Source organism: Pocillopora verrucosa, chromosome 3 (assembly GCF_036669915.1).
Source record: "Pocillopora verrucosa isolate sample1 chromosome 3, ASM3666991v2, whole genome shotgun sequence".
NCBI classification, from domain to species: domain Eukaryota; kingdom Metazoa; phylum Cnidaria; class Anthozoa; order Scleractinia; family Pocilloporidae; genus Pocillopora; species Pocillopora verrucosa.
The window spans coordinates 9589903-9616257 of record NC_089314.1 but is presented as its reverse complement, the minus strand read 5'-3'; the positions used below and the strand labels follow the sequence as shown (position 1 = coordinate 9616257).

The 26355-nt window shown below is 39.5% G+C and overlaps 2 protein-coding genes across 5 annotated transcripts; both read left to right on the top strand.

Moving 5' to 3' along the window:
• The first annotated feature begins 720 nt into the window (after positions 1 to 720).
• LOC136279526 (EF-hand calcium-binding domain-containing protein 4A-like) lies at positions 721 to 3891 on the top strand. Its single transcript, XM_066163465.1, has 5 exons — positions 721 to 764; positions 1599 to 1689; positions 2208 to 2303; positions 3010 to 3081; positions 3772 to 3891. Exons 1-5 carry the CDS (start codon positions 721 to 723, stop codon positions 3889 to 3891), a joined length of 423 nt encoding a protein of 140 aa, XP_066019562.1.
• A 2135-nt stretch (positions 3892 to 6026) lies between these two features.
• On the top strand, positions 6027 to 26056 carry LOC131780241 (serine-rich adhesin for platelets-like). Of its 4 annotated transcripts, XM_059096859.2 has the most exons (16): positions 6039 to 13203; positions 13782 to 13853; positions 14537 to 14594; positions 16375 to 16425; positions 17242 to 17384; positions 18473 to 18580; positions 19357 to 19499; positions 20282 to 20389; positions 20835 to 20986; positions 21571 to 21730; positions 22241 to 22322; positions 22654 to 22768; positions 23111 to 23221; positions 23593 to 23669; positions 23762 to 23873; positions 24689 to 26056. In XM_059096859.2, exons 1-15 carry the CDS (start codon positions 6173 to 6175, stop codon positions 23847 to 23849), a joined length of 8499 nt encoding a protein of 2832 aa, XP_058952842.2. In that variant the 5' UTR covers positions 6039 to 6172; the 3' UTR covers positions 23850 to 23873; positions 24689 to 26056. The 4 variants fall into 4 exon arrangements, with proteins under 4 accessions (XP_066020782.1, XP_058952842.2, XP_058952844.2 ...); XM_059096861.2 differs by lacking the exon at positions 16375 to 16425 and having other exon boundaries at positions 6040 to 13203; XM_066164684.1 differs by lacking the exon at positions 18473 to 18580 and having other exon boundaries at positions 6040 to 13203.
• The last annotated feature ends 299 nt before the right edge of the window (positions 26057 to 26355 follow it).

Genomic DNA, 26355 nt, shown 5'->3' with positions numbered 1-26355 from the left:
TTAGCAATTAAACGATTGAATCTCCTTATGGCCGTTGCGTCATCCGCAGAAACTGCAATAATGGCTGCTACATGTAATTACCTTAAACGAAGACTGCTCTTTGTAAGAAATTGTTTTTCCTGGGAGCTTCAGTCAATTTTAGCACAATTAAATTTGCTCCCAAATTGCCATGTATTAATTAAAAGAAAAGAAATATTAGTCAACAATTTAGTAAAATGATAGTTGTGTTGTCACTTTGAATTACTGAGGTTGACCCTCAAAATGGAATTATTTTGTAAGTGTTAGCATGGGGCACTTATCTTGAAGAAAAAATGGGCATTTTCATATGCTGTTAAGTATGAAATTACAATTCAAATTAACATTTGAAAGAGGCAATTACACAATTTAGAAAGTGCCTATTAGGTTCCTCATATTATTATCACTATTATCATTATATTTCCCTAACTTGATGATAACAATATTATCAAAATAATTTTTAAATTCACAAGTCATAGAGTACTTTTTAAAGACATGTTTCAGCATGACTCTTGCAAATAATTCATCAGTAAATTGTGTTGTACCCATTAACTTTGCTTTTACACAAAACATGTCTTTAAAAAGTATTCTTGTGAATTTGAAATTTATTTTTATTATTATTAATATTATTATTAGTATTTTTATTATCAATTGTGATGGATGAAGTAGAAATGGTAGATATAACACATCAAGTGTATTCAAGAGATGATTAAGTTGCCAGCCTTAAAGGAAGCATTAGGTACTAAAAGGTGAAATTTAGATCAGATCAAGACAGGTATTTAACTGTTGTATCTAATTTAAGTAGTTAGGCCTTCAGGAACAGTTGATAACATGGGCTTCCAGGGCTTCTGGGCAACAATGTCACATCCCAGTTGAAATATTGTGAGCTTGCTTAACAATTACATAGTAGGGATTGATGTTCTCTTAAGTTTTATGAACCTGGGAAACAGGGCTCAAAGCATAATTTAATCTCCCTTCTCTCCTTCCCTTAATTTCCATTTTTGCACTGGTCTGAATGTGCATGAAAAAAGCTAATCATTTATACTGAAAAACATTCTTGATTAATGTAATAACATGCATTTAAGTTATTGAGAAGAAATGAGGTCTCAGTCTATCAAAACCAAAGAAAGGAAAAAATACTACTCCAATCTACTTTAAGTTTCTTCTTCAGCTGCACTAGCATGTTACATATTAAATTGTTTCACTCTGCTGTTACAGAAAACTTATTTAAATCATTGATTTGATAATTAATTATGTAAACATGATGATTTAGCTAAATCTAATCTAATTTAGAAATTAACTGATTTACTACTTGGTTACATTGAAGAATTGCAGGCATTGATGAAAGTTTGTTATGGGAAAACTACATTTTGAAAAAAGTGCAGAATGCAAATTAGAAAAGTAGATTTATTTCACAGCTAATATTATGATCACTTTTTGTTATCCTAACCAAGCAAAGTGATACAAGACCTTCTTCCCCAAACACATCAATGTGATGATGAATTCACTAAATAATGTAACAGTTTCATGTAGTTTAAATACTTCTGTTCTGAATTGTTCTTTTTATTTCTCTTGTATAACAGCAAATCCAATTCTCATGACAAAGAGGTTCAAAGGTTGTACGAGGAGATGGAACTACAAATCAGAACCGAGAGAGAGAGAATACGTAATGAGGTAATTCACGCCATCCAAACTTTTTCTATCTATTAGAGAAGATGCAGCAGTCAACCCTCTAACTACCAAGATCTGACTGTTAATTCTCCCCTCTAGCTGCTACACATTTCCTTGTAAATGAGTTATGAGAACTTGGTGTTAGATCAAGCTAGCAGCTTCTACCTGATAAGTTTGAATATTCTCATTACCTGTTTGCTGAATAATGTATGGATATTGTAGGGAGAAGTTTTATGTTTGTCACTTCTGGGAGTTAAAGGGTTCAACCTTTGACCCTAAAAGTGATAAGCATCTAACTTCTCCTTACAATATCAATCCTGAATCAAACATAAAGGTCTCGAGAAAAAGGAAATAATCACCAACTAAAGAAATTTTTGTTTGTCAAAAGCATTCTCCTTTGCAGTTAATATGGAAATGTCTAGAGAACAGTATAGAGAATATGCATACAGATAACAAGTGTCATAGAGGGATAAATTGTGATTTGGATTTTGAGGCTTTTTGTTTATTTCGTGTTTTTGCAGCAAATAAAGCGGGAAAAAGCTTTGAAAGATGAGCTTGTCCACGAGTTGGAGAACAAAGAGTTGGAAATGCAGCTTCTGTTACAGAAACAAAAAGTGGTGAGTTCATTTATTTATCTATCTATTTTCGTTTTCCATCATAGAGTTTCTGTGTGTTTCCTCTTGCACCTGTTGGACACCCTAAAGACTTCCTATTGGAGCCAAAGCAGTGTTGAACGTGGGATGGCATTTTTTGTTGGGGGGGAGGGGAAGACAGAAACGATGCGTATTATTTGAGTGGAAAAAGCTGCAGAATATTTATTGAGGAAGGGTAAAGCGCCATGGAGGTCAAACTTCTGGCAGTGGTGTAAATTACAAGGATGACCTTACTTTCACAGAGGTAGATCTCCTGTGCACGCATTGAAAGAGGCCCGGGCTCGAGCCATAGTAACCTTGTTGTGGTGCGTGTTTAGGCAAGACATTGTCCTTTCTCCTTCTGCCTTGGAGTGTAGTGTCAGAGGAAACTTGAAAAAATCCTGAGTGGTTACCTGTGCTGATATAGCCTCTTGATAAGGAAGAAATTCGTAGAGCTTCACATTGCAAAAGTCCGGAAAAACTCTGGCAGTGACGGGTTTCTGAGACCGTAACATATTAAGACCCCATCTCCTGCTGCTTTGTTCTTCTTCAAAATCTCGCCGTAGGGAAAACATTTTAGCGAGAAAGCTTTTTTTGCGATGACTCAGTAAGCAGTCTTGCTGGACAAAATACAGTTACTGCCTCCAGGGCTGCTCAAAACTCTTTCTCAAACTCAATCTCTTCTTTTCAGCTTGAAGACGAAATTCAGAGGAAGCATGAAATGGAGCAAGACATCAAGAGCGAAAATGAGAAGCTTTTTCAGGTGAGTGCAACAAAGCCAGCTAAGTCACTCGTCATGAGATTTTGGGTGTCTTTACGTAGTCTTTCATGTTAGATGTGCCAGGCTTATGCTTTCTGCTGAGGGATGATTTGCGGTTGATTGGATGCGTTAAAACAAAAAGTAACTTCACATGGACTCTCTTTGGCCATATATGAGGAATTCCATACAGTGCCGATTCTCTCTTTTTTTCTGTCACAAGTAGCCCAAGCTCTATATAAGAAAATGTATGTACTACCTTGATTAAGATTCTCCTGCTCATACTACAGATTTAAAAGTTTATATGTGGAAATGCGCGGAAACTGAACACTGACCAAATTTCTCGGTAAAAATCGTCTTAAAAATCACACCGGAGGCAAAAGAACGGTCAACTGAAGCATCGTCACTAATTTTTTTTTAAGTACTTAAATGTTGGACTCTTTGTTTCAAAATGCAATCGTTTTCACCATGCAAATCTTTACGTTTCTACTAGTACGAAATAGCAACGTAGTACAAGTGCACTTCTTCTAAAGATCTTGAGCTACTTGTGGTCCCTACCTCTTACTTTAACCGGTAGACCTGCTCAAAACTACTATCAAGATGCGATCCTTTCAGTTCCCACTTTAGAGGCAGCATTTGTAGACGTTTCATTCGTCTTATTGGCCACGATTGATGTAAATCTCGTATTCCAATTAGAAAACAATGCACCTGGAGGAGATGTTGAGTAATTCTGTCAGCTCGTTACAAGATACAAAGAGCTACGTCAACCAACTTCAAGCTCAAACTGCTTTGGAAAAGAAAGAACGGGCAAGGTAAGAGTTTGCTACTCTCTCCTAGTCTCTCGGTCAGCGGCGACGATCCAAAAAAACCGTGTAGGTGGACAAAAGCTACGTTCTGTGAAAAAAAATAGGGCCTATTCCCTTCTAAAACCTTGCTGTTTTTTGCCGGTCCAAACTTGGATCATCTCAGTCGGTCTGTTATTCACCTGCTATTTCTTTGTGGCGCTTTCCAGTACACATAAAATCAATCCTTACCGGGAGAGTTCTCTTACGCCTAGAAAAACAAATGTGATCCATCGAAGCATTCATGGGTAAATCCGCGATTTTCAAGTTACATAACTTCCATGCCTCATGTGGCCGAAGTCTCTTCAAAAGGGTAATCGTTCTTTTTGTCGGAGTCAAGCCATGTTTTTGAGTTGCATTTTAGCTTTTAATGCCCAAGGGAAAAGTGGTGGACGAAATTTAGAAATCGAAGGCTGTCGTTTTTAACGTCCTTGTTCTAGGTTCACTCGACGCCTACACATATTAAGCTTCATATTTTAAAAGATTTTTTTTATTTTCCTTTCATTGAGGGAAGGGAAAAGGGGTTACGATGTAAATTATCCCCCTCTCGAGCGTGTTTGTGGGTTCTCTGTTAAAATTTAAATACCATTTGGGTATAGCTTGGTTAAAGGACATCTATAAAATTTAAGAAAAGGTACATGGTAGAGCTGGGAAAATAAAAAACCGGCTGCTCCATAAAATTGTCTCAGACAGTAGAAAATAGAGCAATATAGAGCCCTGCTATTGTGACAGCCTTTGACGCTCGCGAAAAAACCGCGCTATTAGTTGTAAAATCTAAAAGACACGTATTAATATTCCATTATTTTGTGCCTCGTGGTATGTGGTTCTTGATTTGACGTCCGTATTTGCCCTGGCGTGTTAGATCATTCTACGCTTGGTAAACACGACATAGATATTAAAAATGCAAATTTCGGTTGATTAGAACATTCCTGACCTAGCTTCTTGCCTAAAAATTGAAAAAGTCCGGATTAACACAGCTTTTGTTACTCCACAAAGCTATGTTAGCTGTGACACTCGGACTAGAAGTGGCATTTTGAATAGGGGGCTCAGATATTTTTTCCGTGTAACTTCTAGCACATAGCAGTATTAATCCTAAGCGTCGAGTTCTATTTTTATACCACAAAACCAGAGGTTTAGCTCGAAGTCGGTGCTTAAATAAGGTGCCGCCGCTTAAAATGCTGCGCTTTTTCTTTGTTAAGTATGCGTTTTGTTCGGGGACTGTAGTATATTGTTTTGATTGGTAATACGGAAACTGTTATGTCTCTTTTTCCTGTTCTTTTGACCGCCGACAATTTCTCGGATTTACTTTGAAAGAGGCGCACTTAAGTGCGTCTTAAGCCCGTTAATTTGATTCTTTAGGGGAAAAAAAAACTATCGAGGGAGCTATGAACTAAAATTGCTAAGGCAACCTGCAGAGGTCAGATGAATGAAAACATTGTAGTTAATAATAGTAAGATGACCCTTTTGCATTTTGACTGCGTCTCCGCTAAATGACCGTGATTAAATATAAGGAAACACCAAAAATGATTGCGTTTGAAAATTTTTTTCTACACAGTGATAACAGATCTAAATGATCAAAACATCAATGAGATAAGGGTAGTTTTGTTTGTTTACTTTTAAGCAAAAGGGAAATTAGTTTATAAACTGAAGTATCGAAGTTGATATGTATTTGCTGCATTGTTTAACTAAAATTTTCTTTTTTGTGCCGTCTTGTCATTAAACGACGTTAATGGTTTTTGTCGCGTCGGCGGTCTTAGGTCCCTGCAGATGTTTTCTAGTTGGGCAAATTGAGCAAAGTTAGGGCTATTATCTCAATATAGAAATATTACTTAGCCCCTCTATAACTCGGGAAAATTAATGAAATGTCGTTGTTGATGTCCAATGATTTCTTTGGCGCTGCTTGCATCACTCTTTGTATTACTCTGAGGAAAAATCTCGATAATTTCATACCGCTGTCAACCGTAGAATATTTATTTATGCAAGAATTTTAAGTACATGTGTGTATAGGTGGTATAGCAATTACGTCTGCCAATTTATGGTTGCAAGCTGTTTACACAGTGAGAGCTGTTCGTGCAATCTCATCACAACATCATCAAAGTTGATTGATTGATGAATGCCATGTAAAGTTTTAACCAAAGCTCTTGGATTACACAACCTTTTGTAGTCTTACATTCGCCACAGAAGTTACAAGTTCACAGTTTAGTTAAAAGCCTTGTCGTCATTGTTTTTGTTGGATCGGTACACGAATAGCTCAGATGTCTTATTCGCCAACTGCTCCAACTTACGTAAGTCGACTGGATCCCCAGTTTCGTCGTTTCGTCAACGTTGTCTACCATGAGTCGCCCACATCGAGTATGAACGACTTGAGCGAGGGAACGACGGAATCCTTGAAGTCTGGTTCGTTTTCAGAGAAATCTCCAGAATTTATCGCTGTTGACGCATATGTCGATGATGGTTCTTCTAGAATTCAGGGTCAGCGAGAGGTTTCTGAATTTTATCTGGAGTACGTTAATGTTCTTAGCAGCGGTAGCGAAACGTCATTTACGAGTGATGACAAGGAAATTGCCAAATCATGGCGGGAAAGTCCAAGTCTTTCCAGTAACTCCGAACAACGCTACAACCGAGATAGAATTCCAAGCCATTTTTCTCCAGAAGATTCAGTGTTTTTGAGTGATAGATGTCAAGAAAGTTTATACGAAGAAAATGAGGTTAATCCCTATTTGCATAACATATCAGGCACGAAAAGACTCAGTGATTCAAATCCCCCGACCTTTCGATCCTTTTCAAGTGAAGCCGTCTCAAAAGGAAGTTACAGATACCAAAAGGATGTAGAACGTTTTCGGGAACATCTGGAAGGCATCGAAACTTCTGCCCTATCGAGCTGTAATCAGGAGAAGGATAATATTAACTCAGACCCCTGGTTTCGTGGTCAAGAGGTCAATTCGGACGGTCTACAAAACACGTCACGCAGAATACATGACAGCTTGGATGATTTGTTTTCGGAAGATTCAGAATTGTGTGACAGCTCGGAAGTTGTTGAAGATGGCTATTCATCCACAAGCAGTGCTGACAGTAGTTTTGTGCGCTTCGCACTCGTTGGAAAACGGGGGAGCCAAAGAATGAAGAGAAACGTTCCCACCAGGTTCAACAAGATGGATCGTAAAAAAAAGCACAGCAGCGACCCATCTCGAGAGAGAAGAGAATCTGGAGGAAAAGAAGGCGACGAAGGAGTTATGGCTTGTGTGGTTTCAGGAATTTCTGGTGGACCTGCTGTTAGAGTGTTTCGGAATGAAGTTTCGCAGCAAACGTATCCTAGATCGAGGAGGCGTGAAGTACGGTATCCACGAGATTTGGAAGAAGCTCTGACTCGTCGAGATGAAACGAAAAGTGCTGGGAGTGAGAACAATGACTTGGAGGGGACACGAGCCCAAAACAAAAGAAGCAATGAGAGTGGCCGTAGGATCGTATTTGGAGTGTTTAGAACTCAAGGAAATCCTCCTAGCGTTGATCGAGAAAGTGGAAGAAGCTGCGATACAAAAAAGCTTCATCCTAATCGAGAAAATTCCATTCATAACATGGAGAACTTCACTGATCATGACGGCCGTTTGCCAGCCTTCGACGGAAACAAACGTTTTACCCAAGATCTTCTCTCTCTAACGGCAAGTCGCAATGATGGTGGTAGTGAAAATGATGGCTACTTTTCCGCGGAAGATGGGATGAATGCCTTTTCTCGGTCAAAGAAAGTCACTCCGGCAAGCGGCGTCTGGAAACGGATGTCGACCAATGCAGGAAACGAGTTTCGTACAGCTGACGAACGAGTAAAGCAGAAACAGCGGGAAAATGCGAAAAGAGATGACCAAGACTTACTTGCACATTCAATGACGGGATCGCTCACTAGTGGAAAAGATGAACGAGGCACCGCTTTAGAGTCGCACCTATCAGGCTTTATAGAACGACCGATCGATGTAAGTGTTAGGGCCATAAGTAGGACCCCGAAAGTCCGAAGACCACGGAGAAAGCCAAGTGAAGTAGAGCAACAGGGTTTGCGTAACGAAAACGACAGGATGAAAGATTCAAAGTTTCTGTCAAAAGAAATGCATGCAAGCTATCTGGAAAGGCAACACGGATTGAAAGACGGAAGATTAAGAGACCAGTCCGAGGTACATAGAGATGACTTTATCAATATTCAGGAACCCTCTTCAGCTTTGAATTCTGCAACCTTTTCATTAGATCTCAGTAGTGATTGGCAAGATCGGACAGAACGTGGAAATCCTGAAGCAAGAACAGAATATTCAAGTCCAGAAGCGCAGTTGAAAATAGATAAAGTACATGGAAGTACACCGCTTGAGTATGACGCTGTTGTAAGGAAGACTGAGTTAATGAACCCTGTTAAACAGACTATAAATGATTCTATCAGGGGCTCCCTCCTGTTCAACAGCGATTGTGACTCTGAGTGGCAAGTATGTCTGTTAAAGAGTGGTCGACCGCATCCAGAAGGTCATATGGGCGTGACGCTCGTATCTGATTTGGACGATTTCGAGCATTCCAGTGAAGGAAAGCGCACCTTAAGCCCGACTTCTGAAAGCAATCAGGCTAATTTAGGTGTTCCCAAATCAAGAGAAGTTTCTCTTAACAATCTGAGAGGAAAAATTGCAAGGCACGATTCTTTTGAAAGGCCAAGGCAAAACTCCCCAATTACTACTGAAAACTGGAGTATAGATCGAGGTGTTGAGCTAAATGCGGCCAACAACAGTGATGGTGTAGATCTCAATGAAAATGATAGCATTTCTAAAGGTGCTGGCGACTTCGCTGCTAAGGCCACCCGGAAAGAAAGTGGCTCTCCAGCTTTTTCAGGTGGAACCACAGAAGTGAGTATGGATACAGATGATACCTGGAAGGGAGATGGTGTGAGTTATCAGAGAGACGAAATGGATATCGCCAGCCCAGAACCTAACAGGACACCAGGTATTGGTTTGGAAGCAAATGAGGAGACCGCTTATGTGAAAAGTGCTGAAAATGATATGGAAATTGCAAAGCAACCATGCAAGAGAAAGGATTTCCCTTCGTTTCTTGATTCACAAAACGAAACCAAGAGAAAGGCGGCCAAGGAAGACAAACGTGAAACAGGGTACTCCAAGAAAATAAAGCGTCTTTCAGAAACTTATACTGAGGGAGACGAACTTCTTCCGACGATAAAAAGTGAATTCTCTTTGAAACCTTTCAGTTCGACTGTACAATGTTTAGAACGAAACTCAACTGAAAGACCTGAAGAACACCGGACAACAACCTTTGGATATCCAAGAAGTTTGTACCAAGAAACGGCTTGTGGGGAGAAAGCTTCCAAAAGATATTTCCACACAGAGCAAGATCAGGGAAGGGCGAACTCTTCGACAGAAGATGTTAGCCGAGAAACATTTGTGAGAAGTGACCATTTCAGTACTTCGTATCCTTCGCAAACGACAAGCAGTCAAGGAACGTTGAAATCCACTTCACTTCTGGAATCGACGACAGATCGGGCCCTTGCCTTAGCAGACCATGACGACAAAAGTATCTCTCTTAGTCCAGAGTTGGAGAATGATTTTGCGTCAACACATGGGATATCGAGGGAAGAAATACGGGAACCTCAGGGTTCCTTTACAGCTCATTCTTCAGAAGATGGTGCCAAAATGTTTGAGCTGATGTTGGAACGAAGTGCACAGAAGAGATTGACCGAAGAAATGCCGCAATCCAGTTCAAGCACTCATCCGAAGTCTTCGATTCAGCCTTCTATGGAAAGTGTCACCACCTCAGTGCTAGAGTTGGAGGGGAAGAGCCAAAGGAGACTTCTAGGAGAAATCCCAGATATCAGTTCTCGTAGTTCTTTGATAGCCCCTTTGGAGACTATTGCGTCTTCAGGACCAAAGGTGGAAGGCAGCGGACAGAAGATATTAATAGAAAAGAGTTCGGAAATCAGTTCCAGAGAACAAGAGAGTTTCTTGGCAGATCCTTCTTGTATAGAGAGAGGCACATCTCCAAAACCAGAGATAAAAGGCAATGAACAAAGGAAAGCGACGGATCCAATCCCACAAATTAGTTCTAATGGTCATCCGACCTCCTTAACAGCGCCATCTTCTGAGGAAAGTGTCACATCTTCAAAGCGAAAGTTTGAAGCCAGTGGACATTCAGTGATGACTCCTGAAATGCCAAAAACAGTTTCCAGCTATTTTCAGAGTTCCCCGACCGCGCCCTCTTTTATTGAAACGTCCACATTTTCAGAACCAAAGTTGGAAGGAAGAGAGATTAGTAGATTGAATGAAGAAAACCCGGGAACTAGCTCCAGAGATGAACAAAGTTCCTCGACAACACCCTCTTTAAAAGAGAGTACCGCAACTTCAGAGCCAAATTTTGAAGGCAATGAAAAGTTGGTAGACACGGAAAAAATCTCTAAAATCAGAACTATCGACCTTCAAAGCTGTTTTAATGCGCCTCCCAAGGAGACCTACGCATCATCAAAACCAAAACTGGAAAGCAAGATTCTAGAAAACATTCCGACTCCGGACAACGGTAGTCGAAATAGCGATGGGGATGATTCCGAGTTTTCTGACTTTTCCAGGAAGGAAAATAACCTCCATGTCCCTATCCTGCCTGGGGATGAAGTAGTTGTGTGGGATGACATCGAGTCTAAATCTTTCTCCACAGGCCATTCGTTAATCTTAAACAATGACTATGAAGTTCCAGATGCTGATAAAGATGCTGAGAAGACGCTACGATCTCTCAATACGCTCACAGACGCTGTCCTCAAGGAGGATGATAATAGGAAAAACCTAACATCGTCAACAGGAATTCCCACTTGGACAGAAACTTCACGACTAGAGAAGATCGTTAACACGCCGTACAGATACCCTAACGATGAATCAAGAGCTAATAGCTCTTCTGAAGAATTTGGCGGCTACGTTGAGCAAGATGCAGATTCCTTAGATCCTAAAACGGATCACGAAGACAGAGAATTTAGCAATAAGGAGCTATGCGTAGTGGAGAATGTTTGTTATGTAGCTTCTACCGACAACGATTGTCAGTGGGAAGACGGATCTCAAAGCGTGAAGCTTGACGGTGATCTTTTGGTCGAAAGAAATGCCTTTTTCTCCGAACAGGAGATGGGTTCAAGTCCCTCCGAATCCCTAGAAATTAGAAAGACAGATGACGGTTTAGTCTGCGACGAGGAAATGAGAGGCAATGAGGTAAACGAGATTTCTTGTACCTATGACATGGATGAATACTCTTCTGAAGATCAGGTGATCGAAGTCTATGGAAACGATGCACCGTACTCGACGTATCCTGAAAACAGTTACTCAAGTGCAGGAGATATTAACATGAAAACTGACAGTGACGCCCTTGCATATGTAGGAAGCAAGGTTGTGAGTGAGGAAATCCGTGAACCAGCTGAAACGAGAAAAATTCACCTGGTGCAACCAGCAGACGGATTAAGTGGACGCTCGTCATATGGTTCTGATCACACTGAATCACCGAAGGAAAATGAAAGTTTTTGTGAAACAGAGGCCAATTTTGGGATAAAGGAAGTTTGTCATCAAAGACTTTTAACCGTTTCAGCTACATTCCCATATTCTAACTCAGAAGAAAATTTCAAAATTGCTCCATTATATGAACACTATACCGACTATTCAGCCGTGCAGGGTCTTGACAAGCAATGCCAAGTAGAAATCCTACAGGATAATTTCCGGAAGTACGAATCAAGGGAAACTCAGACTTCTTTTTTGAACGGTGCTACAGATACGGGATGTCAAACAAATAAGGTCAGCGACTTACCTAATCTTAGAGGCACATTGAAAAACCAAAGTATCCAATGTCAAACGGAGTTACCTACCATTTGCTGCGTCAGGTGTGGAGGCCCTGTAGATTTATTCGAAATTCACGATAAGCTACCAGAGGAATGCCGATACACTGAGAGAGAATCCCAGACAATCTCTGGATATGGGCATATTTCGACATCATCGAAGGAATGTCAGACAAGTCCTGCAAGAGATGATTTTGCACAATTATCACTTCTTCAAAGCAGTGCTAAGATTATTGGGAGTAAAGCAGTTGAAGATATTTCCTTTGAAAGCAAGGGATGTCAAACGTCTCAGAAGAGCCTTCTGTTAATCACTGGCGGAGCGCAGGCCCCTCAGGGATGGACATCATATCACAAGGCTGGCGTTTCGGACAAAGAAATCCAAACATCATCTAATGTTGTGCTCGTTTCATCATCAGCCCAGTGCGACATACTTCCCTTCACTGATGTTGGTGACGTAGCTACACGAGAAAACGAAACATCCCGGATTGTTTCCTTCGATACAAAAGAGTGTCAAACAGTGCGTGACCTTGAACTTCTTTTGGCGACGTCCAAACATTGTCAGACCTTTTCTTTCGAAACTATAAGCGCTGGGAACGGAAATAGACCAACACTCGACAGCAAAGGATGCCAAACTCTCCCCACAAGTCAAACCGAGTCAAAGGAATGCCAGACAGTGGAGGAAGTTATATGGGATACAACTGATGCTGCTAAAAGTTCTAAGGATGATCAAAGCGTTAGTAATATCAGCGTACAGTGCCAAACAATATCTGACTCAACAAATGAACTATATCATCCATTGTGGGACCGTTTCGATTCGATGGAAGTGGGTGGCGAGGATGCTAGAAGTAAGTCCTCTGACCCTCTTCATCGAAATGCGCTTACCATAAGTTGTGAAAACAAAGGAAGTCAAACAAAGCCTGAGAGAGATATCCTCCTTACATCTTCAAAACTCTGCCAGACGACAATTTTAGACACGGCTATGGCCTGTAAGAACAAAGAAAGCCAGACGCAACTGGATGACGAAATCTTCTTAATTTTGTCAAAAGCATGCCAAACAATACCATACGGTTTGGACGATACGGATTCCAAGTCTTCCATTGATGGGCCTATTGGTTCTCAAGACTTTGAATTATCTCTTGCTGAAGGCAGCGACCAGCAATTAGAGATCTCCAGTCCGCCAAACCAGATGGCGTCTCGCCATCGTCCAGCCACCTATGGCAAGAGCCCCGACACTATTGAGGAATCCGTCATGGGATTTCAATTCTTCCATGGAATGGACGAAACAAACCTTTGCAAAAATAACGGTTTGGAACCACTTTCGCCAGTAAGCTCTTCTGTAGTTGTGGAAATCTTAGACAAAGGCTGTCAAGCCATGTTGTGCGATTGTGGAAACTGCGCTGAACAACATGCGCACTTGAGCAATTCTGCTGAAATGTCAAGTGATGCTGAGAAAGGGTATTTTCTTTTCTTTCTTTCTCTCTCTCTCTTTTTCAATTATCAAACGTAAATACCTTCATGGTTCTTCGCCTTTCGATTAAGAAGTAAAATAAGTGATAACTTTATTTGCGAGAAAAATGCTGTCGATGTTCCTTTGTTTAGCTTTACGTGATAGAGAAACAAGTCGTTCCAGCGATTCAGTTAATCAGCAAGCGCTTTTTGAGGCATGTTTTCTTCATCTGAATGCTATCATCATGTACAATTCGTTGTAGAAGTAACCAACTTGTCCTATGTTATTATGATCTGAGACATTTATGATTCCGTAAATCTGCGCATTTGATCTTCTTCGACTACCTTGTCAAGGTTACTTTTGGTAAAAATTCGTAATCCAAACCTAAATCAAGAAAAATAATTGAAGTTTAGGGAATGCCAGCTACATTGACTACTGATGGCTCATTTTTTAAAGATGAGCGGCTCATGTTCCCAACAATCTTGCGATTGGTTGGGGCTCGTATTAAATTAGGAAGCCGTGTAATGGTTGCCTTGTTAAGGCAGAGGTTTAATGTTCGATAACAAAGTTTCACTTTTGCGTTTAGGGCGGCTATGCGAGTGTCAGAAGGTATGCAAAAGGAACAAGCAAGTCTCATTAAGCAGCTGGATATGCTCAGGTAACATAGCTTCATTGCTTATTTAGGACGATGCTCTCTTCCATACGGCAAGTCAAGTAAAGCTCTTGTTGAGATGCGGTTAACTCTTTGGCCCCAAAGAGTGACTTATATCCAATTTTCCCTCACCATATCACCCCTGAATCATACATTAATGGTACGAGAATAAAGCAAATGATCATCAACTAAACAAGGTCTTTACCGTTCAACAACTCTCCTTGTTGGTTCCTTTGGAAATGTATACAGAACAGAATGGAGACTATGCATACTGATATTAGGATGTAAAGGGTTAAGCGCCCCTTCCAGTTACTGTAATTTAAGGGACCTGTGTTAAAGAGTCATTTTTGCAACATACAGAATTGATTGGGGTATTATTGCTGTGGTCTGAGTTATAGTACTTTAGATTTTTGATTCTATGTTTCCTTTTTGTTTTGCCAATGTTTCAAAGTAAAAAAGGGAAGCCACAGACAACTTCCTAAAATCGTTGTTTGCCTCTGCAACCGAATTAACAACTGCTCATAGCTCGGGAGAAACTTGTCTATCACTCCATCGTGTTTTGTAGCTATCTTTGCGCTCTGTTTTTTAGCCATCTTTGCAATCAGAAACTTAAAACTTGTTTGCCTCTGAAACTCGGTACTTACACTTAAAACTAACAGCTTGTTTATCTTTACTACTTTTCATTAAAGGGATATGAATCAGAAGCTCAGAGATGACAAGGATGCAATCGAGGCTGCACATCAAGCGGTAAGCCCCAAACTGGTTTAACTTGTCGAAAAGTTCACAGACCTGTTTTGATAACCTGACCAAAGGACTTCCTTATAATTATCTTTACTGACGCCGTTCACTGACTATTTGTCGTAACAATTACTTATTGAAAAGCTATGAGTAATGGAAAAGCAAATTAACACTGTCGACGTACGTACGTTATTAATGATGGCACAGTTTACCCAACTTAAATTGATTTGATGATAATTTCGATATAATACTAGTTAATAAGATATTAATCAAGAAATAATTTGCAATGATAATCATTCTCTCTAACTGACTGACTTATTTTTGCCAATGCCTGCTGCGCTTGTGCTGGACCTTCCCATGGGATTCGCCACAGATGTTAATGGCTGTACGTATTTCTTGATTTTTTTGGCTTGTTGATTTTTTTATTTTGTTTTGGTTTATTCTGTTCTTTTTTTTTCGGTAGCCTTAACATGTTTTTTAATTCTCCCTCGAGTGTACATAGTTTTCTATGAGAGAAAAATTGTTCATCGAATTAAATTATTTTAAAATATATTCTCAGAAGTAACAACTAATCATTGCTTTACACCAACGAGTTAAATACTTTGATCTCTCTTTTAAATCTTAAAACTTAAATTGTAATTTTTCTGAGGTAAGTTTCGATGTTTAGCTGGCTTAATTTTTTTAATTTCTTATTATTATTTTAAACCTCTCTCGTAACCGGCTGTCATTGTTAGCCACCGTTTAAATAGCCACGTCACGGGAGATCCTTCTCCAAGATCGCAGCTGCAACTTCAACCAGTAAATATTAATTTCTACCGGAAATTTACACCAGCTTCAAAACAAGCACATTCGCTTGGTAATCCTCCAGAGTTTAATTTTGGCCTGGAGTTTTTTCCAGAAGAGAAAATTTATGTGGAATCTGTAGAAATTGGATGTAAGGTTCTGGCTTCTTGAACGCTTTCAAATGTGAGCAATGTCGTATTTTTATATCCAAGAATAGAGGTTTCATTGTCGCTTACCTGGACTGCGTAATTTTCTGCTCTGAGGGTTGTTTTTCCTAAAATGTTTAATTTATGCGCCATTTTGGAGAAAGGTTTATTCCTACTGTTGTGCGACTCTATAGAAAGTGGCTGTGATAAGGCTTTTCAAATCCTCCCTTTAACAGGCATGAGGCAAAAATGTTCAACTAATGCAACCAACGCAAGCAAACATGGTGTACCATTTAAACATACAAAGTAACTTTCCTGAAACAATAGCTTGTGTGACCTTAAGGAAAGACTCCTAACTCAACTGTTACCGTGATTTGCCTTCTTTATAACAATTTATAATTGAGGGTCGAGAGTTATCCGGGGTTGCACTGGTTTTGATCTTCTTTGCTCTGTGATTGGTCAAAAAAAAAACTTCCACCACTCCCTCAACCACTCAGATGCAAAACTTAAACCAATCACGACTTGGTCGCCCGCGTTTTCCCGCGCTTTAGGCAGCTTGGTTGGTTTTACTTTGAGTTCTCATTGGCTCTTAATGATATTTTCGTTTCTTCTGATTGGTCATTGTGATTGGTTTGGTTTTGATTTTACGAAACTCAATTAAAATACGCTCCAATCGCTCCGACAAATGCATGGTGCACTTGGGCCGTCGAGGAGGGCTTCTATCAATCACCAAACTGGACCTCATATAAGCACAAACTTGTAGACTTCTTTAAATTTGAAATAAACTGTCAAATGTTAGTGCCAGGCGTAAAGCATAACGTACTTTAAATTAGGCCTAATAAGTACTGCTTATTAAACAGAAAAAGGAAAGAGGATATGGCAGTCTCAGTGATGAGATTGAAGAAGCCGAGGTAAGATAAAATACTAAATTTGAAATTTTCAGGTTTGGTTTAAGATATCTACACCTTTTGAATATTTGCCTTTTTCAGATACAGCGTAAATTAACTTCAGGCGTTCTTACGCAAAGAACGTGTGAAAGCTCACTCTTTAACTTTGGATTATAATGCGTGGCGTGTAAATTAAAAGTGAACGCTGAGTTAAAAAAAAAAAAAAGCTTAATGCTATTGAGTTAAAACTCCGCACACGATATCATCAAAGATCTTGTACAATTTTGACTGCCTTACGTAACAGAAATATGATGTCTAATGTTGCTTCAAGTTAATTGTTGCTTGTTCAAGATACTGTGAAAGTAATCTTATAATGAAGGCAAACTGATGTATGTAAACAAGTGTAAACATATTCAAACGTTTTAACAGCTTGGAAGGAAAACAATCTCGTTCCCAGGGCCTTCTTTACAGTGAAAAGTTTAGTCAGAGATGAAATTTCTCCTCACATCCGGATTGGCTCGTGTTTCAAGCGAAATACAACAAGCACGATGGGAAATGGCTTCGCCCAGAGCCATGCTGTGTTGAAAATCGCGCCCTCGCATGGAACAGGGCTAAAATTGAAGAAATATTTATTTGTCCTTTGAAGGGTTAGGAAAATGAAAGTCAATGAAGTTGATAAACATTATTCGACTTGACAGTGTCCTTACTTGATTACGTTATTTTGACGTCCACGTGCTTAGCTGTCCGGAGCTCTAATATTCCCTGGCAGGTTAGAATCATTATGTACCTAGCCACCTACAGAACGTCCCCTCCTTGATGCCCTAATGTTTTTTTTGACAGAAAAAGACCAAAGTTTCTCGGCAAGGTTCCCAGATGTCCAAGTACGTGAGAAAGAGACGTACCCCTGGTGCGGAGGAAACATGGGGAAACCAAGGTTCCGTGGGATCGTTAAGTGAAGAGGAAGTAGACGGGCCTAACATAAGGTTTGTTGGGATAAGAGGGATACATCTTTCAACAGGAGGGTGGATGCACTTGACATTTTTTTTTTGGGGGGGGGGGGGTAATGGGGAGGTCAGGGAGATTGAAAGATTGAAAGGGCTAGGGTACTTGTTTTGTTGATCGTGTTTCCCGCATTATCAACAGGAACTCGAGGTATCCCAGGATGCAAAAATGAGGGGGGGAGGGGGGAAGTGGGAATTGGGTGAAATTTGATTTTTCTTCCAAAAGCATTTCGTTATTTAACCTGTTAAGACCATCGTAAGTCCCGCAAATTGCAGCAATTTGCAATCCTATATAAATAATTTTAACACTTACAAATTTTTTAATCATTGATATCAAGTTGTTATTATTAGTTTAAAAAATTGAAAAAAGGAGAACTTACCACAATATGACTATGAGACAAATAATCCACATAAACATACATTGGTTAGAACCAAAAACTAATAACGAAAAGACAAAATAAGTTTGCATTTAAAAGAGTTTGTAAATTCCATCAAAGCCTGTTTTAACACTAAACTCAACCTCAGAGAGAGAAACTTTACCTTTTTTGTGGAGGAGACCTCTTAAAAAAACCTTATCTCAAGATGATCGCCATTATGCTTAACTGACTGATGAGATTGGTCCTTTAATAAAAAAATCCGTTAATAATAACATCTATTTGGCCAAATCAGGTAGTTCTTGAATTTTAATCACTACTCTAATGGAATTTCAAATGAACTTGCCTAGTCGGTTAGTTACGACTGAAAATAATTTCCACTAAATGAGAAGCACTCCCTTGATAAGTTAACTCTTTGACCTCCCGGAGGAACTAGGATCTAATTTCTCCTTACAACATCATCTTAGGTCACAATTATAAAAGAAATGATAACCAACCACAGAAGTTCTTGATGGTTAAATAAATTCTCCTGTCAGCACCTTAGGAAATGTGTAAATAGTATGGAGAATATGCATAATGAAGTTCGGGTGAAAGTAGTGAAGCAAGAACAAGCAGTAAATCTTACGAAGTAACTTCGAGGTTAATAGTGGTTTTCTTAAATGTAGTTAAACGTGATTTAAACCTATCTTTTATAAGTGACTCCGCACGACCTCCCGCAAGAAGGCGATCTAAACGGCGCGACATGAAGAAACAGGGCTCTGTTTTGCATTCGTATTTCCCAAATGCTGGTACTGGTAAGCAAAGGTGGGTAAAAATGGAAGGTATTACAAATTAAATCTGATCTGCTCAAGTTGAGCGGAGCTAAGGTCCTCAAACCATATGAAAATCATGCTAAAAAAACACTTAAAATAAAGGAAGTAAAAAGGTGACGACTTAAAGGATTTAATTAAATGCTTTAAGTAAGAATGTTAAATAGTTTGAAAGATAAACCTCTATTCGACTCAGTGATATTTTAGCTGTTTGACCGCGATCGTGGAAAATGTAATCTTCTGACCGCCATCCATGGATGTATCATTTCGCAAAATTTTCAAGAAACGAGTTAGGACGCTGCTTTTTAACTCGAACCTTGTGTACCCTTAGGTTTGTCCTTTGAGGAATTAATTTTAGAGGAAAAAAATTGGGAACCTTAATAATATATTAATCACTCTTCATTGAGTCTGCACCTGTCTATTCAACAAAGTTGCTGTTTTATTTTATCAGCGATGGCAGGTGTCTAGCAAGATCCAAGCTAATAATATCTATAAATGATGCTAAAAACGATAGAAATAGTGAGATTGATAATGATAACACCAATAACATCACTGCAAAACGCCATGGTCAGTTTTTCATAACTCAGACTTGAGCATTCGACTGACAAACAACTTCGATAATCACTTCTGCTTAGTTGGTCGAAACGTCAATGGATGTTACTGACATCAGCTCACTTCAGAACTACTCTCACTGAGAGTAATATTTTATTAATATTTTAAATGCAAGAACACATTTCCGCTTTAAACAGGCTGCTTTTCTTTTACTACCAGCTCTGCGTCCCTCCCTGACTCCATACGAGAAGAGGCTGAATTTGAAGGAGATCCAACTCTTGAACTCATCTCTGATGAGAAGCTGCAAGAGGAAGAGCGGCCGGCTTGGGCCCAAAAGATACTGTCTTGTGTGCAACCTAAAGGTATGAATAACAATCCTTCCCTGCAAGTGACTCAGAAATATTTGGTAGAGAAAAAAAGAAATTCCAACTGCTCCTCGAGGAGTCAGTTCTTTGGATGCTTTGCCACTGACCTAGTGGGACTTTTATGACTCTCAGAGGTAGCCATTCCATGTAACTAGGTACCTTAGGCCTAGGGAAACATCCTGTTTGCTACTAGGATCCAAGAGAAGTCGATTTGTTGAAATTGGGTGATGATGGAGACATAGGTAAAATCATGTTATGAAGAGGAAGCATGACCGAGTTTTTAGGGGACTGGACTTTCAGTTCTCAGTTACCCATGGTTCAATTGTTCGGCGGCGCCCCTCACCTAGCCAGAGAGTATACCTTCGACCTTCTGACTATTTGTTTTCGATTTGGTGTATTTCTTTCTAATTGCAATAGCCCTTTCAGCCCTTTTTGGAAGTGGTTAATTCAGATTTCATTATCATTATCACATCAGAGAGGTACACCATAAAGTTTAACTTATTTTGGTGGAACATACACTTGTCAAATAGTTAGCACCGCTATACGAGGAAAAAAAGAGATAACTAGTTTCCCAACATAGTTGCCAAGTTGAGTGTCTGCGAGTGGACGTATTAGTAGTCGCTAGACGTGCCGGTATGCGTCTTGGTAAAAGGAAACCAATCTTAAAATAATGCTGTCGGGGTGTAGGACAAACTTTGCTTAGCTGCCGTTCTCAAAACTGTGTAAAGAGAACCGAGAAAAACCGAATACACTTAATCCAACAATGCTATATATTTTAGAGCTTGTAGAAGAAGAAGAGGGAGAAGATTCACAGATGAGGACAAGCGACGAAGAACTCGAAGAAGACGTGTTCAGAACAAGAAAAGCTGATTTGATATCTGGTGATGGTAAGTTGTTCTCTCAAGTGTACATTTAAATCAGTCAGCGCTTATTTGCTGCTCGGAAGGTTTGATTGAAATAGCTCTACAGTGGATAGAAGACAGATTAAAAAAACAAAAGCTGGGAAGACTAATGTTTGACTACGTCTAATTCTCAAACTAGGTAAATATTTTATTTTTATTCACAAAAGTACAAATATTTTCGCAACGTTGCCGAAATTGCTTTAAGTCATACAGCTGAAAGTTTTTATTAAGTGCAGTGGAGATCACTAATGTGCGTGAACGCAGCGTGGAATATGGGATATCATAAACCATGGTTTCGCTCTCAGGTCTTTTCTGTCGGCGTTACACACCTTGTGCGCATGTCTTCATAACAAACTGAGTTTCCAAGACTTCTACATGTTTATAACTGACTGTATATATTTATAAGTGACTGAATGCTTTCCTGTTTCAGGCACCAACAGGTTAAAAACAGGGAAAGATGACTCCGACATGTCATATTCTGAGGGATTGAGCGGCGAAACTGGCAGTGAGACAGACGAGAGACCAAACTCCCCACGCGCAGCGCCTGTCGGGAAGGACAATGAAATGAATCGAGTAGGATCAGTAAGTTTGTAACTGTCTCCTGTTTTGGCGATTGTTTCTTTTTGGCGATGCATTCCCGATCATACTGCTTCAGGTGTGGTTTGCCTGTCGGTCCCCATTTTTTTATTTTCTGTATGCATGTCCTAGTGGCGCTTCTACTATTCTCTATGATATTTAAATTCAATTTTGAAGATAAATTATATTTTTTATTTAAGTTTGTTGTCTGCCCAACCTCATAATAAAAGTTACTTCAAACTTGTTTGTGAGATGGCTTTACAGTACTTTATTTACATCGAGTTTTGTTTATGTGAAAGTGGCCTATTATTTCTGTTATTAAATTGTTTTGCTTCATCTCGTTATCATATTCATCTTTGCTAATTTTTCAATTGTGAGCTGCTTTTTCATGTTGCACAAGCAAATAGTGTGTTGTTATTTCCTTGCTATTGTGCTGGTTTGTTTTTTCAAATTTTCGGTTTGTGTAACCCACATCTAGAACAGCCTTTGTAAGTCGAAAGTCAACACATGAATAGATCAAGTTCTTTCACTAATATTTTTCTTTCTCCTTTATTACTAAAGCTCGTTATTTTTCTTTCTGGAACTCACAGCAGGACATGAGCGAAGCAGGTGTGTCAACGATTAGTGAGCCCTCCACACCAGAAAGAGTGTTCAAAGTGGTGTTTGTTGGCGACTCTGGTGTAGGAAAGTCTAGTTTCATCCACCGGTTTTGCCATGACGCTTGGAGACCTTCATTCACTGCAACGATAGGTACTTAGTTCATTACACATTTTGCGGGTAGAAATGTCAATCTTAAGTCAAGACAGGTTTTTTATGCAGTTTTGAAGAGAGAAATTTTCAGCTGAGTGTCGAAAGTAATTTAGGATTGTATTGGTTTTTTGTTTGTCTGCTCAGTGATTTGTCCAGAAAACTTGCACTACCCTCTCAACCAATCAAAACCAACTGCCTCTTGGTGACCCACGCTTTCCTGCGCTTTAGACAGTGTACTTGTTTTTCGTTGAGCTTCCACTGTTCCCTCGTGATCTTTCCCTTTGCTGCGATTGGCAATTGGCCATTTTTGTCATAGGGGAGCTTAAAACGTTGAAAATTTTTTAAGGGAATTTAGTCCCAAGCAGTTCAATTACGTCTTTTCAAAACGCTCTTGTTTCGATATTTTCCTTAGACATCGAATCGAGGATTTCCCGGCGTGTGTACACGTTAATAATTTGATACAAGAATTGTGTTGTAGCTCATACTCGCTATGTTGTTTTACCTGTCAAGGGGTTGACTTCCAAATTAAAACGATGTGTATAGATGGCAGATGTTTTGCACTGCAGCTCTGGGACACTGCTGGCCAGGAGAGGTGTGTACATAAGTATTCCCTAATAACATCAGTGGCAGACCAGGCTGTGCCTCTTCTGATCCCATTTTGTTTCTACTGCATTTTTACTTCATCTGTGAGCTATAACTGAACAGACATGGCAACACAGAATCTATTTCTTAACACAATTGACGTCATTTATGATCTATTTGGTAACAGACGCACGACCATAGAATCTATTTCATGTGTGTTTCTGAAATAGAGAACACTGTTCCGACCACAAGAATGCAACTTATAAATCGGATCGAAGCCTGCGGCATGTAACAGTTGCTGTTGGACTGTTCTCATACCATCTTCTTTTCCTATCTGGCAGATTTCGAAGCATCACAAAACAATACTTCAGGAAGGCAGACGGAGTAATTGTATTTTATGACATCACCATGGAGACATCATATCTAAACATAAAAAACTGGATGATAAGCGTGGAGGTATTATTACATTTCGCCTCAAGGAATCATTCTCATGACCTTTATATGTGATTCAAGTATGATACTGTAACTCGGGAGAAATTAAGTGCTAGTCCCTCTCTTGGGTTAGAGGGTTAAGGTCGATCCTGGGAGTCAAAGGGTTAACCTGTGAAGAAAGATGCTGGACATTTGTGACGAATGTGGGAAAATAAAAATGTGAATCCCCGTCGGATGTGAATCTCATTTACTTCTGATTTCATGGTCAAGTTCACTGGAAACCAAGTTACGAGGAAATCATCGGCAAGCCAGACCACACAATAGGTTTATAGTTACTAATTTTTTGTATGTGTATACGTGTTTCAGGAAGGAACGGATGACGGCACAGCTATCATGATTGTTGGTAACAAGACCGATCTGGTAGAGGATGACAGCCACCGAGCAGTGCAGAGTGAGGAAGGAAAGAAATTAGCCGAGGTACATTCTCAAGCGATTGATTAATTGACTTACTGCCTGACTAACTGACTCCTTGACTTTCTGCCTTACTGACGTACTGAACGACCGATTCAGTAACTGTTTTCGTTGTCATTGAGTCGTCGATAGAATGATCCGACTGACTAACAGGGTCAGTGACAGACGGACAGGCTGACTCACTTTGTCTGATGAACTGGCCAACTAAATGATCCGACTAACTAACAGAATCAATGACAAACGGACTGGCTGGCCGATTCACTCACCTTGTCTGATGGACTGGCCGTTCATCATTTTGACCGTTCTAATAGTTAGCTTATTTACAGATTATTAATGATTATCCCTTTATCTTCTCACCATATCTACTTGCCTTACAGGAATACAAAGCCTTGTACACTGAAACGAGCGCAAAAACGGGGTACAACATAACGGAATCAATGGCGGAATTTTCCAAGTGAGTACACCAATTTGATACTCTATCTTTCTGATTCTTATATCAGTTTTTTTTTGTCTTGGATAACCCTCTGAACCTCCTTCCTGTTTTAGAATGCTGCAAGTGAGGGAAGACGAATTAATGCAGAGCGTTTTGAATCTCGTGCAAGAAAAACCTGGCAAGAAGAAATGCTGTAAATAATAGTTGTTGGTGTCGTATCGTCAGGTATGTCCATCTTCCATTACTCCTTTAATTTCCTGTGATCTGAAATCCCCTTCATAAAATGTCTGCGTTCGGATAATTTGCCAGGTAATCGGTTGTTTGGGCGCCGTAGATGGTCATTTTATACACTATACTACTCTTACACATAATATGACATGCAGCATCCTTTCAAAAGTGTCTTTCGCGTGTACCTTAGAAAACAGGGCGCAAGGTACGATCGCTCCTGTCCGCCTAACGTCCTTGCGCACCCAATTTGGAATCATTGATAATTAGTTTACTAACCTTGTAGGGCGCTTTTCGACTGAGTGTCGTAAAACCAAAAGCAAAGTCCAATCAGAAGAAAGGAAAGCCAGTACCTTTTAAAACAAATGAGAGCTCGATCAACCGCGGGAAACGCGGGTGACCAAGTCGCGATTGGTTTTAGAGAAGTTGAGAGAGGGGTACAGAGTTTTCTAAACAAAGCACAGAGTAAAGTAAAGCAAAACCAATGCTAACCCGGAGTACTTTTGGCAATTCAACTGAAAATTGCTCTAAAAGTGAATGCTCTTAGTTACCGACCAACCCTGCGACTTACTGATATTGCTGTCAAAGTGAAGTCGAGATGTACGTGAGCGGTCATTTTGATTTTCCTAACTTTCGCGAGGTCAATGCGAGGAAACAATTTTATCAGCAAATATTTTGTGGAGTCATTATTTTCGTTCTGCCTAACGCATTGTTGAAAAAAGGCCAGGTTGCTCTTGCAACTGAACAATTCATTGCCAAGTTTAAAATATTATTATTTAACGTTTTCTTATCAATTTTGAATTCGTGCTCAACAGATATTAGGATCTTCGATTGTAGCTACGATGAGACAAAATCCAAGATGAAGTCAAATCCTGGTCTCTTGCTGGAGTGTACAAACGATGACTACCTGATTATTTTTCAGTCACACAGGGGCATATGATCGAATTGGATCCAAGTTCGGTCTTGGAAAAGCTGCGGCGGAGATAATTGACTGCACTGAGAGGAAGGACATTGTGAATCGTTATAAGATGCCAAAGTACTTGTTTAGATTTGTGATAACATTCTGAATCAAAAATAATTTTGCCTTCTTTCAAGGACAATTTTCCTACACTAAGTCAGCTTTTCGTCCTACGTAGCTCTCCATATGTACAAAAACGGTAAAAAAGTGACCGTCTCGATGACGGAAACCAAAAAAAAATTTTGGAAATTTGGTGTCAAACAACGGAAAAAAGGCTAATGTTTTATTTATCCAATGACTCTTATTATTTATAGTGTAACTTGATAAAAGCGTTCGTAGAGGAATAAACTAAACAAGTATAAGAGGCCGGTAATGACGGTGTGCGTTTGTATTTGTTAAGACGACTGTTGAAGTTTCGTTCGTTGATCGTTGTACGACGATCTTATCTCTTAACGGTCTTAGACTACCCTAAAAACAATCTCTGTCTGGCCCGCTAAAGGTCATGCGGTGTCACTCAAGTTGCCGTGGAAAAAACGAAGTCTATTCATGTTTAATTTATGTTTTAAATTACCTTCTCGTGAGAGCGCTCTTCGAATGAGTGTTTTGAAACCAAAACCAAAGTAATCACAACGGCCAATCAGAAGAAAGAGAAATACTTTGAAGAGCCAATGAGAATTCAAAGTAAAACCAAACGCGGGCAGCTGTGATTGGTTTTCGTTTTCCGTCGTTTTGATTGGTTGAGAGTAGTGTAGATTTTTTTTGTTTTTTTTTAACCAATCTCAGAGGGAAATTAAGCAAAACTAATGCAAACCCACGTTACTATCAACCTTCAAGTGAAAACTACACTAATGTAGCAAGTATGGAGCTGTTGCATGTCTGATGAAGTAACAAAATTGTACAGATTTTCGGCAGTACATCGTCTTGTTTGAGACGTTTCAGGACATATTTTGCATTTTGCAAGGGTGAAACCCGTCATTAAATTATTTAAATCTCAGTTTAAGAGCGCTTTTCTTTTTCTAAGGGACAGTCAAGTGGGGTGTTGTTGGTTTTTGGAAAAAAAAATTAGGTTTCAGTTTAGTTGGTTTTAAGTCAAAGGATTGGAATAGAGAGATACATTGTTGCAATATCTTCCAGTGTTGCATTCTGCTGGTATAAATTATTTCGTAGGGGTGTATCCTCGATGGGGAACTTCAGTAAGAATGCAATAAAGAGTATTTTAAATTAACTGTGGTGTTGTTGTTTTCTATTTTTGGAGAGAAGTTTTTAAAAAAGGCTGTATCCATTTACCCATTGCAGCTCATAAATGCTTTAAAAGCAAGAAAAAATACAAATAAAATAAAAGAACAAAACAAGAGATACTTGTAACATTTAAAAACGGCAGCACCAAACTAGCCTACAAGCAGGCTTTCATTACTTTGAGCATGTGGGATGAGCTCTTCACCACCCATAAATATATTGGAGACAATTCTTGGGGAAGTGAGAGGTTATGTTCCAACTGGCCTGGACCTTAGTTCGGTTTTTCTT

Coding starts and splice junctions, on each gene's coding strand:
- LOC136279526 (XM_066163465.1), top strand. CDS start 721: ATGATTAAGTTGCCAGCCTTAAAGGAAGCATTAGGTACTAAAAG. Junction 765..1,598: donor GAAGCATTAGGTACTAAAAG/GTGAAATTTAGA, acceptor CTTGTATAACAG/CAAATCCAATTCTCATGACA. Junction 2,304..3,009: donor TGTTACAGAAACAAAAAGTG/GTGAGTTCATTT, acceptor TCTTCTTTTCAG/CTTGAAGACGAAATTCAGAG.
- LOC131780241 (XM_059096859.2), top strand. CDS start 6,173: ATGTCTTATTCGCCAACTGCTCCAACTTACGTAAGTCGACTGGATCCC. Junction 13,854..14,536: donor AAGCAGCTGGATATGCTCAG/GTAACATAGCTT, acceptor TTTTCATTAAAG/GGATATGAATCAGAAGCTCA. Junction 20,987..21,570: donor AAATGAATCGAGTAGGATCA/GTAAGTTTGTAA, acceptor TGGAACTCACAG/CAGGACATGAGCGAAGCAGG.